General features: G+C 41.0%; 1 protein-coding gene across 4 annotated transcripts in view; it reads right to left on the reverse strand.

Annotated features, from left to right (window-relative positions):
- The window catches only part of ANO2 (anoctamin 2), a 345,301-nt gene that overhangs the window by 154,488 nt on the left and 174,986 nt on the right, over positions 1-15,827 (reverse strand). For all 4 annotated transcript variants that reach the window (XM_066357508.1, XM_066357518.1, XM_066357527.1 and 1 more), the window contains 3 exons: positions 15,076-15,236; positions 10,926-11,008; positions 8,025-8,135 (listed from right to left, as the gene is read on the reverse strand). In XM_066357508.1, coding sequence (XP_066213605.1) covers positions 8,025-8,135; positions 10,926-11,008; positions 15,076-15,236 — 355 coding nt within the window. The remainder of the gene's footprint in view (positions 1-8,024; positions 8,136-10,925; positions 11,009-15,075; positions 15,237-15,827) is intronic.

Here is a 15,827-nt window from a genome sequence, read left to right on the forward strand (position 1 = left end):
AAAGACTGGAGAGCAGAAGGGGGAAATTCAGGGTCTTTCTCCTGCCACCCCCCCATCTGCTTCAGACAGTGAGTCCAGAAGTGGCTGCACTTCCTGAAGGGTTCCAGCACCCACTGGGTGGTCCCGGCTCCCGGGTTCCTTCCAGTCCGACAAGTGGCAGCAACTCCCTACTGTTGCTAATATCTGGGTTGCCTCCCCATCCCCTGTTTGCCTTAACTTCCCCAAGTCTAACACCTTTAGAATTACTTTTTTGTATTATATTTCCTCTATTGAACTACATGACATGAGCTCTCTTTTCTGCCATGACATGAGCTGACTATTCCCTAACTCAGCGATTTTCAGCCTTTTTCATGTCATGGCACACATAAACGAGTCACTAAAATTCTGCAGCACTCCAAAAAATAAAAATACATTTTTTTTGCCAATCTGACAAAAAAAAAAAAAAAGGTAGAATTTTGATTCATTCACACTGGATGGCTATTGTTGTCATTTTTTTATTTGACAATCTAAGGGAAACGAGGTCAGTGTCCCTGACTAAATAGTCAGGTATTACATGTTTTAAAATTCTTGCGGCACACTAGCGTGCCCACCATGGTACACCGGTTGAAAATCGCTGCCCTAACTCATACAAAGATTATTGAAAAGAAAGGAGGCAGGAGCAGAAATTAGAAGGGGCTGAGTGAGAGGTCAGGACAAGAGGCAAAGATTAGGATGGCTCCACAACCTTGTATAAATAGAGAAAAATCTTACCCTCAAGGGAAACCTAAGAAAACCTCCAAATCTTCGCAGGACAGACTATTCCAGAAAAGATTCAAATTAATCCAGGAAAAAAAAAAAAATAAGCCTATTCTTTTATTAAAATGATCAGACTCTATAGTCTTCCTTGGAAATACAATCTACATATATCTGTGTTTATATTCCAGAATTCTTCCTACTGTCTGTTGAACGTCTTGTTGTAAACTGAGCTAACTCTACTCACTGCTGTACTCAGTGGAAACAGAGCATTACCCACCAAAATTCACTCAAACCACTAAAGAAAAAGTAGGATAGCAAGTTTGTTTCAAATCCATCTTTCCAACAAATATCACAGTACTTCCTGCCTTTAGAATAAAGAAGAACCAACCACAATTTTTTTAGAAGTGCTTAAGGATATGTTGAGACAAAACATTGGAAAGACAGAGAGAAGCACAGTGGCCAAGGGCGTGGCTCTTAAGTCAGACCCCTCCATCCCCAGCTCATATTTTGGCTCTGTGTCAATTCATTGGGGAATAATTTTTCTTTCATTTTCTGTTGCATGAGGTTTTAGAACTGTTTCTATATATTTCTGCATCGCTGATTCCAAATCTGAAATCCTTTTTTTGGTGTATGCTCTAGTTTTTATGCAATTTTAATTTCATTTTGTTATAGTTAATGGCATGCATTGGTTTTTAAATTGGAGATAAAGAACAACGGCTCTTGGATAGAACATAACCACAAGGCAATTAATGTTTTACAAACATCACTTTTACATAATTGTAGTTGTTTTTAAATGTAAACAATTATTATCTGATAAAAACACCCTCTTATTTTGTTTTAAGATTGAATCATGGCTTCTTCGAGTAGGCGGAAATGTAAGAATAGTCCTGACACCTTCTGTTATATATGTGGCTGTTACACACTTCAACGTCAAAGGCGCAATATTTTATCATTTGTGACATGTGCATATATTGCCTATCTTCAAGTTCCTCTTGGCAATCAAGACAAGAATTGGGCTCCTCATATTGTGTGTCATAATTATGAGGAAATGTTTCATGTCTGGACAAAAGGAAAATGCAAAGGAATGCCTTTTGGTATTCCCATGGTCTGGCGTGAACCTAAGGACCACAGCAGTGACTGTTGTTTCTGTCTGATCCATACAAAGGGCATCGGCAAGAAAAAATGGCATATGATCGCATATCTTAATATTCCTTCAGCAATACAACCTATCCCACACTCTGAGACACTCCCAGTTCTAGTTTTCAATGGTTTTATTTCTTCTAAGAATGAAGAAAGTGAACATGGTGATCAAGTGTATTTTGATAAGATGCATGAGGATAAATGGCTGTAGAATCTGAAGGGTCTTCTTCTGATACCAAGCAGTCATTAACCCCTTAGTAGTTTAGCCAATTCGAATTGAATGACTTAGTAAGAATGACATAAAAATTGTCCTCAACTTTCTAAAGTATGAGAAGCATAACTGGATCATTTGTGTGGATCTTAAAATGGTAAATTTCCTGCTAGGACAACAGAGAGGTTTCACAAAGTATCCTTGCTTTCTGTGTTTGTGGGACAGCCGAGCTCAGAAGAAACACTGGACACAGAAGGAGTGGCTGAAATGTGAAGCTCTGAAAGTAGGGATGCAAAATATTGTCAATGAACCTGTAGTTAATCGAGACAGGATCATTTTTCCCTCACTTCTCATCAAACTTGACTTAAGGAAGCAGTTTGTTCAGGCTTTGAATAGAGAAAGTGAATGCTTTCAACATATTATTTCTGCTTTTCCTGCCTTGTCTTTTGAGAAGATAAAAGCAGGTGTATTTGATGGACCTCAAATTTGAACTCTCATACGTGATGAAGAATTTGCCAGGAAGATGAATAAGGAGGAGAAAGCAGCATGGCTGTCGTCTTTTGTGGCAGTTACAAAGAACTTCCTTGGCAACAAAAAGGCAGAAAACTATGAACTTCTGGTTCAAAGGATGCTGTTGGCTTTCTGCAACATTGGATGTAACATGAGCATTAAGATTCACTTCCTGAACAGTCACCTTGATAAGTTTCCCGAAAATCTTGGAGCTGTTAGTGATGAGCAGACTACTGCTGGAGCATCAAACGAGATTGTCCTTAACAAGTACACAAACGCAAGAGCTACAAATGCAAATTTTTGCCTGTATAGAATTTAAATAAGTTTTGCACAAATTTTATGATTAAAATAAGTGTTTTAATATGTTTTATTTTGAAATTGTAGACAAACTCTGATGCAATCATATCTTTTAGTGTACTAGTGTATTTACTGAATTATATAAATTATTATATTTTCACAAAGATGATGCCCAAGAAGACATTCTACTTCATTATGTTAAACTAAATGTTGAAAATTTTACAATATGATAAAAACCTAAAATCTTGAATTGCAAAAAAAACTGTAGCTTACAGGGAAAAACTAATGTCAGATTTGAGATCAGCACACTCTAATTAGGTAAGAACAAGTGTTTTTGTGGATACAACAAAAGTTTTGTTCCCCAGTTTTAGCATTAAGCAACTTACTTATTTCTCTAAGCTTCAGTTTTCCATGTGTAAGTTGTAGATAATAATAAAACTTTCAGACTTCAATGAAATTAAACCTATAAAGCCTTGCACATACTAGCACTCCATAAATATTACTTGTAATACTATCATTGTTACCATTTTCACTATGCCATACCAAATTACCACCATCTAAGATAAAGAGATAGTCTATCCCCCAAAGTTATGGGCTAATAACCAATATCATCTCTTATATCAGCAGAGAAAATCAAACTCTCAGAACTACAGAGGTTCTAATCTAATCTCCCCATGTGATAACTGACACAGAAGAGACCCAGAGAAGGACCTGGCTGTCTGGTGAAAGTATAATGACCAGCCAACTTCAGGCCTCATTTCTGTTGTCTCTCCTCAATGTGGCATGTTGATATCACCCCGTTGCAGTTAGAAGATATCATTTCAGGCCAGCATCATGTGGATGGGCTATGAATTGTTCTCAGGGAAGCCTCATACAGCTAAAGGGTAGTGTGCCATACCCAACATCATACTTTATGATGAAAGATTAATTCTTTTTTTCTTAAGATCAAGAATAAAAGAAGAAAGTCCATTTTCTTCACTTCTACTCAACATCGTACAAGAGATTCTATACTGCTCACAAAAATTAGGGAATATTTTATTCCTTCATATTCATTTTAAAATATCCCCTAATTTTTGTGAGCAGTACAGTAAGGGCAATTAGGCACAAAAAAATAAAATAAACTGCATCCAGTTTGGAAAAGGAAAAATAAAGCTTTATTTGCAAATGAGATGATCTTTTAAATAAAAAATCCTAAAGAATCCAAAGAAAACTATTAGAATTAATAAATAAATTTAGCAAGGTTGTGGCAAACAAAATCAATATATAAAATTAAAAAATTTTTTTATTTCTATATATTATCAATAAACAATCTAAAATTGAAATTAAGAAAACTGACATTTGTAATAAGGTAAAAAATAAAATAACTATAAACAAATTTAATAAAAGGTGTGTTAAGACAACTGAATGAATAACCACATGCAAAAAACAATTTTTTGGACCACTTATTTACATCAAACATATAAACTAACTCAAAATGGATCACAGACCTAACTCTAAGAGTTAATACTATAAAACTCTTAGAAGAAGACCTAAAAGTATATAGTTCTATGACATTGGATTAGGCAATGGTTTCTTAAATATGACACATAAGCACAAGTGACAAAAGGATACATAGATTAAATTGAACTATGTCACAAAACTTTGTGCTTCAAATTATATCGTCAATAAAACTTTTTTAAATCCATAGGATAAAAGGAAACCTTTATAAATCATATAATTTGACAAGGAACTAGTGTCCAGATTATGTAAATAACTCAATAATAAATAAACAATAATGAAAGGCAATTATCCCATTTAAAAAAGTGAGCAAATGATTTGAACATTTTCCCAAAGAAGACATACAAATGGCCAACGCGCACATGAAAAGATGGTCTCATTTCATTAGTAATTAGGGAAATGATCGTGAAAACCACAATGAAAAACCACTTCATACAGCTAGGAGGGATAAAATAAAAAAGATAAGTGTTGGTAAGGATGTGGAGAAATTGGAGCCCTCGTGTGTTCCTGGTTAAAATGTAAAATGGTGCATTCACTATGGGATTAGTGTGGCAGTTCTTCAAAATGTTAAGCATAGAGTTACCATATGACCCAGTATTTTCACTCTTATGTATATACCCAAGAGAAATGAAAACACACATCTACACAAAAACTTGTACACAAATACTTATAGCAGCATTATTTATAAAAGCCCAAGAGTGGAAGCGATCCAGATAACTACCAAATGATGAATATCTAAACAAAATGAGATCTATCCAAAATATGGAACATTACTTGGCAATAAAATGAATTAAATACTGATACAGCTACAGCATGGATGGATCGTGAAAACTTGTTGCTAAGTGAAAAAAGCTAAATACCACATTTTGCATGATTGCATTTCTATGAATGTCAGAATAGGTAAATCTAGAGAAACAGAAAGTAGGTTGTTTCCCAGGGCTTGGTAACTATTGGAGCGAGGGGTTCTCTGGGGATGATAAAAATATTTTAAACTTAGATTGTGACAATGACTGCACAAATCTGTGAATATACTAAAAACCATGAACTGTATAATTTAAATGGGTGAATGTTATGGTCTAAGAATTAAATCCAATAAAAAAGGTTGTTTGTTTTTTTAATGAACTTGATATCTTAAAAAGAAAAAGTAGTGGGCCTTGGGGACCAGGCGGAACTGATTTTCATGACCAGCTCCCCCACAACTACCTATGTGATCTTCAGCAAGTTCTTATACTGCACTGGACCTCGATAAATGGTAGCTTTCTTTTTTTAATATATTTTTTTATTTATTCATTTTAGAGAGGAGAGAGAGAGAGAGAAGGGGGAAGGAGCAGGAAGCATCAGCTCCCACATGCGCCTTGACCAGGCAAGCCCAGGGTTTCAAACCGGTGACCTCAGTATTTCCAAGTCGAGGCTCCATCCACTGCACCACTGCCTGGTCAGGCAAATGGTAGCTTTTTATCATTTAAAAGAAAGAAAAGTAATGAGAGGCGGAGATACGCAGCCTCAGGGTTACAATGAAGGCAGAGTCAAGGTAATCCTCTGAGATACAAGAAGCTTGTCAAAGGCCACCTGCTAGACTTTGAGTCCTAGTCCCTGTCTATTCCCTAGAAGAAGCTACCTTTCCTAAAGATCCCACGTGTGATGGTGCCCCCAGAGCCATGGCACACAGTGAGTACTGACCTCAACCCTTCCCATAGGCAAAGGCAGCATCTCTCCCATCAGGCAGCACAGTGTGCTCCTCCCTCCCTCAGCTCCCACCTCTGTCCAGATTTACAAGAACAGAAGCATTTACAGTATTAACAGAACTGAGGGAACACAAAGGAATGCTACCAATCAAATTCAAGGCCGTTTTTATCTTACACTGCTCATTTGGAAAGGTCATTCCTTCCCCTTCCCCCCACCACTGCTTTGCCCATAAGTCATTAGATGCACTGAGCATTGCATTCTCAACAGTGTAATGAAAAGAGATGTTGAATGCTAAAACATAAACATATGTATCATTCATAATGCATTCAGATGTTTTTCAATTATTCATGGTTCTTGAGAGTTACTTGACCTATCATGCGTATATATCCAAGCAATGTTTGTATTAGAACCACAGCCTCAATGTACGCAATTCCAGCTCCTTGGCATTCCTGTCTATGGAATTAAAGTTAAATGAGTCAGTGGTCAATAAAGTTACATGTGATTTCCATAAAATTACCCATTGTATATTGCTCTGGGGTGGAGAAGGAAGGCTGCGTGGAGCTGCAGAAGCTGACAGGACACAGAATGCTTGCTTTCAGATGAGGGTGGTGGTGATGATTAGTCTTTCCTAAGAATGAATTCATTATTTCCCTGAATAACTGGTGGTCTTGGACTTGACTTTTTGTGTAGGAAAAAAAAATAACTCAAAGGGCCGCCCTCTTCCTCTTAGAACTCCTGTTTTCTTTTTTTTTTTAAAGAAAAAAAGCAAAAAAAAAAAAAAAAAAAAGCCAGTGTTCTGGGCTCAAAAACAACACATTCTTCTGTTTCGATGCCTGAATAAATTTGCATGTTAACATGAAGGGTTTCAACTTAAAGAATGTAAAATTAAATAAAATTTGAATTCAAATCCAAGATGGAGAAAAGACGTGTGCATAAACAACAGATTTTCAATCTTGTTGATTTTTTTCGGGAACCAGATTAGGAAAGACATAAACACACACACACACACACACACACACACACACGCACGCACACACACAGAGTTTCAAAGAGGGGATGGCACTCAGAGGAGACAGGCACTGCCAAAGCAGAACCCCCACATTGTTCCCACCTCACACACACTGTGTTTACTGAGCACAGCCCAGATTCTGAAGCCCTGTTTCCATGTCTGAATGTCACCATAAAACTCAGAAACCTGACTCAGAAGACATGTCGACCATCCCATTTCTACTTTTGGAGGCCTAACCAGAGATGAAATGAAAGGAACATTATATGAGTAGCTCAAGCAAACGCAGGCATGAATTTGCCTCTGTGGGCCCTAAGAGCCATTTCCTGCTTTATCCTTTGCCTTCCCCACTGCACTTGAAAGGCAGTGTGCAAAGTGGTCAGATATACAGACTGTCAGCAATGGACCTGAGATGGAATTCCACATACACCCACTATTTACTTGCTGGGTGACCTCTGGCAAATGACTTAATTTTTTTTATTAGCTTTAATTTACATAATAATAGTATCAGCCTTATAAATTTATTATGAAAATAAAATAATACAAGGCACTTAGAACAGTGCCCAGCCTAGAGCAAGTGTTCGATAAGGGTCAGTTGTCATGGTGCTGGTTGGTATGGTGGCGGTGGTTATTGCTAAGTATCTCGGTGATGGAGTCCGGAGGAACCAGGCCTGACAGCTGTTTCCTTCTTCTCCACCCTGCTCTATGATATTGTCTAAATACCACCCAGGAAAGAAAGACAAATTAAGTCATGGCAAAAGCCTGCTACCCATGAGCTCTGACTGCAGACAATCAGAGATGTCATGCTGTCATTCCATCTGGTTGCACCCCTGACAACCCCTGTTCACAGCCCCATCTCTGTCCATGTAGGAGTTCCTGATGGCATGACAACAGGACCTTAAGAAATAAAGAGGATAGTGAGCAACAGCACCAGCATCTTACCTCATCCTCATGTTCAGTCATGTTGGTCCCCAGCTTCTGGACAACCAATTTGTCACTCTTCTTTAGCATTTTTTCTCGAACTTTGGTTTCATACTCAGGCCGGGAGTGTTCCTACAACCCAAGAGTCAAAGAGTGGTTAGTAAGCAGGCAGAAGAATGACCTTGGTCTGTGGGTTGTAACCAGACATCACAAGTACAATAAAGTCAGGACTCGGGATCAGATTCTATTGGACATGAACTGCCAGACCACTTACAGTCTAGGAGTCTAGACCAGGAACACAATGTGGGAGAGAGAGGGGACACAAAACACGTGTTACCACACTGAAAACCAAACCTGAGAACGTTCCTGGGGGTGGTGCCGGTGTTGAAAAAGGAGAAAGGAAATGTTAACTCAGCAGCTGATACAAAGAGAAGCCACATACTTTGTATAGCCATTTGACCAGAGGCAGAAGGATGCATCTGTTCATCCCACCAACTATCCTCAGACCTCAAACATTAAGTTGTAATGAGCCAGATCCCAGCTGGAGAAACAGATGTGCCCCACAGCTGGGAGTTAGGGCAACAACAAAACTTCCTTCCTGTTCCATTATTCTACAAGCTAAAATGGCGACTAATAAAAAATCAAAGTTAAAGGTGGCCATAGGGAATCTTAAAACTCACTTGCCTGGACCTGTTTCCTGTACAGCCTCAGTGATTAACTCATTGGCAAGTACACCAGTGCTCAAGAGACATCACTGAGCCATTCAGCAATACAAATGCAAATGGTGAGTCACCAGGCACGGGAAAGCACACCTAAGTAATCAAGAAGACTATGGTCAAACCAAGGCAGATGCTGGAGTAGGAAGACGCATGACTGACTTCAAGAATTGAACAGTGTACTCCTGGCCTCATTGGCAGGTTTTCCCGGCAGCATCCAAGGACAAATATCTACAGGTGTGAGAACTTCATATTCCTGCATCATTTACCCATAACTTCTAGTTCAGGGATTATAACTCCATCAGAGATTCCAGAAGCCAACAAGCTAGGTTCCTGGCCTGTCTTTGGCTTTCCCAAGACATGCCATGATATTGGAGAGGAGAAGACATGCATGTGACTAATAAACATAACCAATACAACAGGAGGTGATGCTATTCAAGTGTTTTTAAGGCCCACTATCACCACCCAATCTCTGAGAAACAACTGGATCCAAGAGTCACCCCCCTGGATCAGTACAGCTCCTACCTAGGAGGCCTCCCTGTGGAACCAGCTGGACTTGTTGAAAGACTTCTTTGGGTCCTGTTTGTGCTTGTTGAAGGGAGATCTGCCAGACCTTAAAAGTCTTTGGCTCAAAAGTGGGGCTATCTTCAGCTCAGTGGGATTTCCTGTCCGATTAACTCCTGTCGCTCAGGCCGTAGGTGCCCCTGAGACCTTTCAGAGAGTGCAGCCTCATCTGAATACTTCATCCTCTCTGCAGACAGAACCCATATGTATATTCTCTCATTTGTCATGAAATCCATGATGCTGTTAGTCTCAGGGCATATGCTTAATGCAAAGGACTGGATAGAGTGAGCATATGTACTCAATACATTACCATGCCCATATGCTCAAAGGCAAGCTGACTAATTAGAGCACTCAGGAGAAGAAATCATGTCACACCACAGACATGGGGAACCACACAGGCTCGAGAACAAGACTAAAGTGAGGATTTCACTTGTTTGGCCATAAAACATCCAGGCTACAAAGTCAGAGGTCCTGTGCCCAAGGCAAGGCACATCAACTACTGTAGAGAAGTGTGGAAAAGGCTTGCTCTCTGTGCAGCCGCCATATTGCTTGTGGCCATCTTTTCAAGTGTGTACTCAGGCACTTAAAAGTGCCTCCTGGTCCTTCTAGACACTTTCCCCAGCACCATATCTACAGTGTCCACAATTTTGGAGCACCTATCTGATATTGGCATTTGCTCTTCCATCAATGGCATCATGTGGGAATAGATAACTGTGAGCAATCGTGTCACACTGATCCTTGTCAACTTACCATCATCATGATTTCATCCTTTAAATACAGTGTGGGGCAAAAGTGGGTTTATAGTTGTTCTTATGGAAAATATATAATACAGTAATTAATAAAAATAATACAAGAAAAAACTCTGTGTTTCACTTACTCGCAACTGTAAACCTACTTTTGCCCGATTCTGTACCATCTGTCCATCAAACTAGATTCTAGAAGAATCTACCTTTTCCCCTTAGCTCATGCACCAGTTCACATGGTATACTGGCTTACGCTGTAGAGGTCTAGTGATTTTCTTCTTCCCATAGGCATCAAGACAACCAGCATCTGGTACCCATGCCTCTTCTTTGACCTTCAGTAGGTTCACAGAGGCATTCTGACATTTCCTATTCTAGGAGCAATTCCTAGTCTCTGTATTTATGCTCATTAGAACCAGTGACATGGGACACAGAAGTACAATATGTTGAGTGAAATCTCAAGGATACCACAAAGCTTGTCCCTTGTGCCATTTCTTTTCTCAGAGAGGGGCCCTGGGACATTTGGCCACCTACCAGACCTAGGTCTTACAGATCAAGAATAGAGAGGAAGTTTGAATTCTTGGTCTCCATACATATCAACTATGGTTTCCAGGGGTCTCAAACTCGCGGCCCGCCCACGAATTTTGTGTGGCCTGCAGACTAATCAAACTTCGTGGATTAGTCTTCGGGCCAGTCTGCGGCCGCACAAAATTGGTGGGCGGGCCGCGAGTTTAAGACCCCTGGTTTAGCCCATGAAGTCAAGCTAGAAAAGCTGCCACAGTGAGACCTGGCCAGTGACTGGCTGCTGTGACAGTCCATATAAGTAGTTACTTCACTCAAAATAGTCTATTTTCAGGGTCAAAGCAAAACAAGGGCCCAAAGAAGCATGCAAGAGAACTCACTTCTTCCTCTTCTATACCAGTCAGGTCCCAGAAGTAGCCCAACCGCATTTGTAATCTCTTCCAGTTTTCGAGGAACATGGTAGCTTAAAAGGAACAATAAAATTCTGTTAATTTTAAAGAATGGATTTGAGTACTCTTTGGAGTCACCAGTGGTGGTGAAGAATAAACTTACAGAATTCAAACTGAGGAGCATTCTTTAAAGCATTTATTCCCTTCCTCCTACTTCTATCTGAAAATGTTCTAAATATTCCACACCCTTAGGAGCGAAGTAGATATATTTAAAGGGACACACACACACACACACACAATTCCCCACTTCTAGATTAGAAGAAGATCAATGGGTAACCATTAATCTCAAGAAGTGAGGAAGGATGGCAGAATAAAAAAAAGAAGAATGAGTTTGAAGTCTTTTTTGACAAACCTCACTTTGCCTATGCACATGTTCTTTCTTCCTGAATTTTTCTCAACACTCTCACTTTTTTCTCTTTTTTTTTCTTTCCCCAACACCACTTCCCTTTTGTGGCCCCTAATAATCACATTAATCACATTCTGAGGTTATGTAACAGTCTCCTAATAGTTCTATCTGACTCCAGGGTCTCAGCTTTCCAACCCATCTTGCAGGCAGCTGATAGACTAATCTCTCTTAAGTGGCATTAATTCATTTGTTCTTTTCTTAGCCAATATTTGTTGAATGCCTACCATAACTATACATCAGTCACTTTGCTCCAACTATAGCCCCATGAAGGGCCGGTCCAGCATGCTCCAAAAAGACCAACGCCCTCTACCCTCCACCTATCGTTTATGATACCAGGATTGAACACCTGATCTAGAGCTGGTCAATGGACCAGAGTCTCTCTTTTGAAAAATGAAACCAAGAGACACACACAAAAAAGCAGAGAAGGCAGAAACCAAGCAGCACCTGAAAGAAGGAGAAGGAGCCATGGTTTCTGAGAGCAACTCCATCTCCAGTGCCCCGGCAGCCTGGCTCTATTTCCTGCATCCACGAGCTAGCTTCTTGCCTTCTCACAACAAATCTCTTGTTATTTGAGCAAACTTGAATGAATTTTTAATCCTGAACAAAGAACTAGGCCTGACTAAGGTATCTGCAATCTATAAAACACTGTTCTAAGCATTATGAAGGAGGTGAGATAACTCTTAAACACGGATGTTGCTCTCAGGTTACAGTCCATGGGGAAAGACTGTAAATAGCTACAACACAAGGCACAGAGTGTCCGGGCCTTAATAAGGACATAGATAAAAAGCTGGGGACATGCAAGAGAGGGTGTGTTAGCTGCTAGAGAAGGTATCTGAACTCAGTCTTGAAAAACAATAGCATTCAGGCAGTAAAGAAGGGATCGGGAGAGGAAGGATGCCAACATCCCCTCCGACCCTCCCCCTCCACCAAGACTTTATTATGGACTAAGTTCTCTCTGGCTATTGGGACCCTGAACACCTGACCACACTGGCTTATGATAGGATTCATAGAAGGAAGGGATAGACTGACATTCACAGCAAGCAGTCCCCTGGTCATAAAAAAAGAGTTTAGAAATCCTGTCCCTTTAATTTTTGTTTTTTGTTTTTTTAATAGGGCATCAGTCTCTTTCAAAAGTTCTCTGGAGTTTGAGGCCAGAAGAGCAGAGGGGCTGGGCCTGAAGGTTCTGACAGGCCCAGGTCCTCCTGCTAGTCCCCTCCGTGCACCCCACTCAGCACTCCCACTCCGTAACAGCCTGAGTCTTTCTCTGCGGAGAACCACGTTTTCTTCCCAGCCTTATTCCTGGCAGGCCTGGGCCCGGGCCCAGCCAAGCACCACTGATCATAATAATCATGGTAATGAGAGGCATTACTATTATTTTTAATTGGAACATGTAAGCAATCATGCCCAGGGGCTCTTGGCTGCTGTAACCAAATATACAATCACATAAAACACAGCAAGGCTGTTAGAAAAACAACAAAACAAAACCCTACCTTTTTTCAAGAAGCTCTGACAGTCTCACCCTTTTTGCTTTCCCTACACTGTGATATGAGAGGAAGAGAGAGAAGCCAGGGAGGGAGTAGCAAAGTATTGGAGACGGAAGAGGTATCTGTCCATTACAGCTATTGAGAAAGAAGAGGGAGGCAGCTGTTGGGGCTTGAAAGTGGACAAGGAAAACTGACAACCGAGTTTCCCTACAACACAAAATTATGCAGCCTGTCCAAGTTCTGAAGGGATCGTGGGCCCTGTGCTACTAAAGCTGTAGCCATTTGGTCATTGTAATACCTGCAAGCGAATTAATGGCATTAGGACTGCAATATATATTTTAAAAAATGAATGCATATTCTGAGTTCCAAATCAGTTCAAGTGGATTTTGGAGTAATTACAAGATACCTTTGCTTGACAAGGAGACAAAGCTGCCTATGACTTCACAGGTAACAAACTTCAGTTTCAGTTTGTTCTACTGACTCTTCCTGTGAACATTTCCAGAGCTATAAGGTCACAAGTGCCATTTCCTCCTGCTCCCTGTCCCCACTCTCATGAACTGACCACTGTCTATGTGCCCTGGGCAGCAGCTCTACTCTCTGAGAATAGAGCGTCCCTGGAAATTGTCCTTAGTGGCCTAGGAATAAGGGAATCATTCCAGTTAGGCACTATCTCAACCCAAGTAGAGGTCCCCACAGGGAACAGAGGACAGTTGTGCTCAGTTCTTCTCCACTGGCCAGACGGACCTCTCCCTGTCTCCTTCTCCTCACACTTCCAGGGTTGTGACTCATGGCCCCATCCTGGCAGGTCCTCCAGGCCCCACAGAGTCAGTGATAAATCTAGAAGCAGCAGTGTGGTCTTGCTGGTCCGTGGTCCAATGGGAGAGCTAAGAGCTTGCACTTCCGTGATGAGTAAAAAGCAGGTGGATACTCAAGATGGGCTGGAACATGTTGACTTGGTCCCTTGTTTAATATGCCTGGCTGTGCCTTCTTGGAAGTATTCAGTTGCAAAGTTGTTATTCCAGGTTATCCCAGTTTGTGAAAATAGTGTGTGTGTGTGTGTGTGTGCGCGCGCGCGCGCGTGTGTGTGTGTGTGTGTGTTCAGATGGCTATGACCCAGAAAAAGTGTGTGTGTGTGTGTGTGTGTGTGTGTGTGTGTGTGTGTGTGTTCAGATGGCTATGACCCAGAAAAAGTTTATTATCCTGGTAGTCTAGGAGGGGTTGGGGGGGGCGGAAGGGAGGAGAAGGAGAACGAAGGAACTCTTTGTTCTTTCTTTCACAAGTCCCTTTGATGGGGATATTGAAAACACCACTGTGGTATTAAGTAAAATCTCTACAGTCTATACTCATGGTCTTAGAAATAACTAAACCTGGAATCAGGAAGCCAGGTGTAGCCCCACCTTTAGCATCAGTTAACTCTGTGACCACAGCCATGATTCCACCACTCTGATTATTATTTTGAGTGGTATCTATGAGTTTACATGTCTTAGTAGATATTCCTGGAGGTGCCTTATGGGTATGCTAGGGGTTTTCAAAATATGCATTGGTTCAAATTCTGAATAAATCATATATGTGACATACTATATCTTTTTTTGTGTGACAGAGACAGTGAGAGGGACAGACAGGGACAGACAGACAGAAAGGGAGAGAGATGAGAAGCATCAATTTTTTGTTGCAGCTCCTTAGTTGTTCATTGATTGCTTTCTCATATGTGCCTTCACTGGGGGGTCTACAGCAGAGTGAATGACCCCTTGCTTAAGCCAGTGACCTTGGGCTCATGCCATTGACCTTTGAGCTTAAGCCAGTGACAATAGGGTCATGTCTATGATCCCACGCTCAAGCCAGCAACCCCACGCTCAAGCTGGATGAGCCCATGCTCAAGCCGGTAACCTTGGGATTTCAAACCTGGGCCCTCTGCATCCTAGTCCAACACTCTATCCACTGCACCACTGCCTGGTCAGGTGTCTACTATATCTTTTTTAAATCATATATATAAAGCCATGAGAATATCCCTAGTTCTAGGCACATATATGAGTAAAAGAGATGAATCTACTGTCCTTAAAATACTTCTTGAAGATACAAGGACTAAATGCTAAAGGAAGTAAACTGAAGGATAGAGCCATTAGAGCATGGTGGCCATTGTACCCATTTCAAGGTACCACTCATATAAGCAAGCTGCATGACAGCCACTTACCCCATAGAGCCATGAAGATGGAGAAGAAGACGGTGGCAGGGTTGTCAAACAGGTGGCTGGCCCGTGCCGTGCCACAGGCTGAGCTGAGGTTCCAGTAATCACAAGACTTATCACATAGGGGACACATGATGAAGACATTCTGCTGGTCACACATCTCTTTGCTGTAATAGATAAAGGCCACTGGGTCAGGTGGAACTCATGCAGGACCCACCCCAAACAAATCACCTCCAAAACACCCTCCACTTCTGAATACATAGCTGAGCTTATCAACTCTACACATGAGGTATGTTGAAGAAGGTGGGATTAGATTTTTCACCTTGAGAATGTCATTCTTGTATTTTGTCCCCCAAAAACAGATGGGCCACCTTTTGAGGTATGGAGCCCCTGTTATTACAAGTGTCCCAACAGAAAGTCAGTGACCATCTGTTAAAGGTTTTGTACACTGAATGATGCCTTTTAAAGCCCCTTAAAAATGTGTGGAGTCTATGAGGTTGGTTGGAAGCATCAACAATTGTGAATGAATCACCCGCCTGAAGTTAGATTCCATCATCATCATTCAAGTCTAGGTTATCTTCCTAAACCTACAGTCTGTCTCACAAATGTGTGAGGCTGGTCACAGAGAGAAACAAACAAGAATGTGTGGCTGGACCAACCCAGGCTCTTACTTCTGGAAGAAGAAGCCATGTGAAGAAGAATGGAGTCAGATCTGGACTGGAAGACCTTGTCTAAGTGCATCACCTGCAAGACCATTT

Source organism: Saccopteryx leptura, chromosome 1, assembly GCF_036850995.1.
Source record: "Saccopteryx leptura isolate mSacLep1 chromosome 1, mSacLep1_pri_phased_curated, whole genome shotgun sequence".
Classification (NCBI taxonomy): domain Eukaryota; kingdom Metazoa; phylum Chordata; class Mammalia; order Chiroptera; family Emballonuridae; genus Saccopteryx; species Saccopteryx leptura.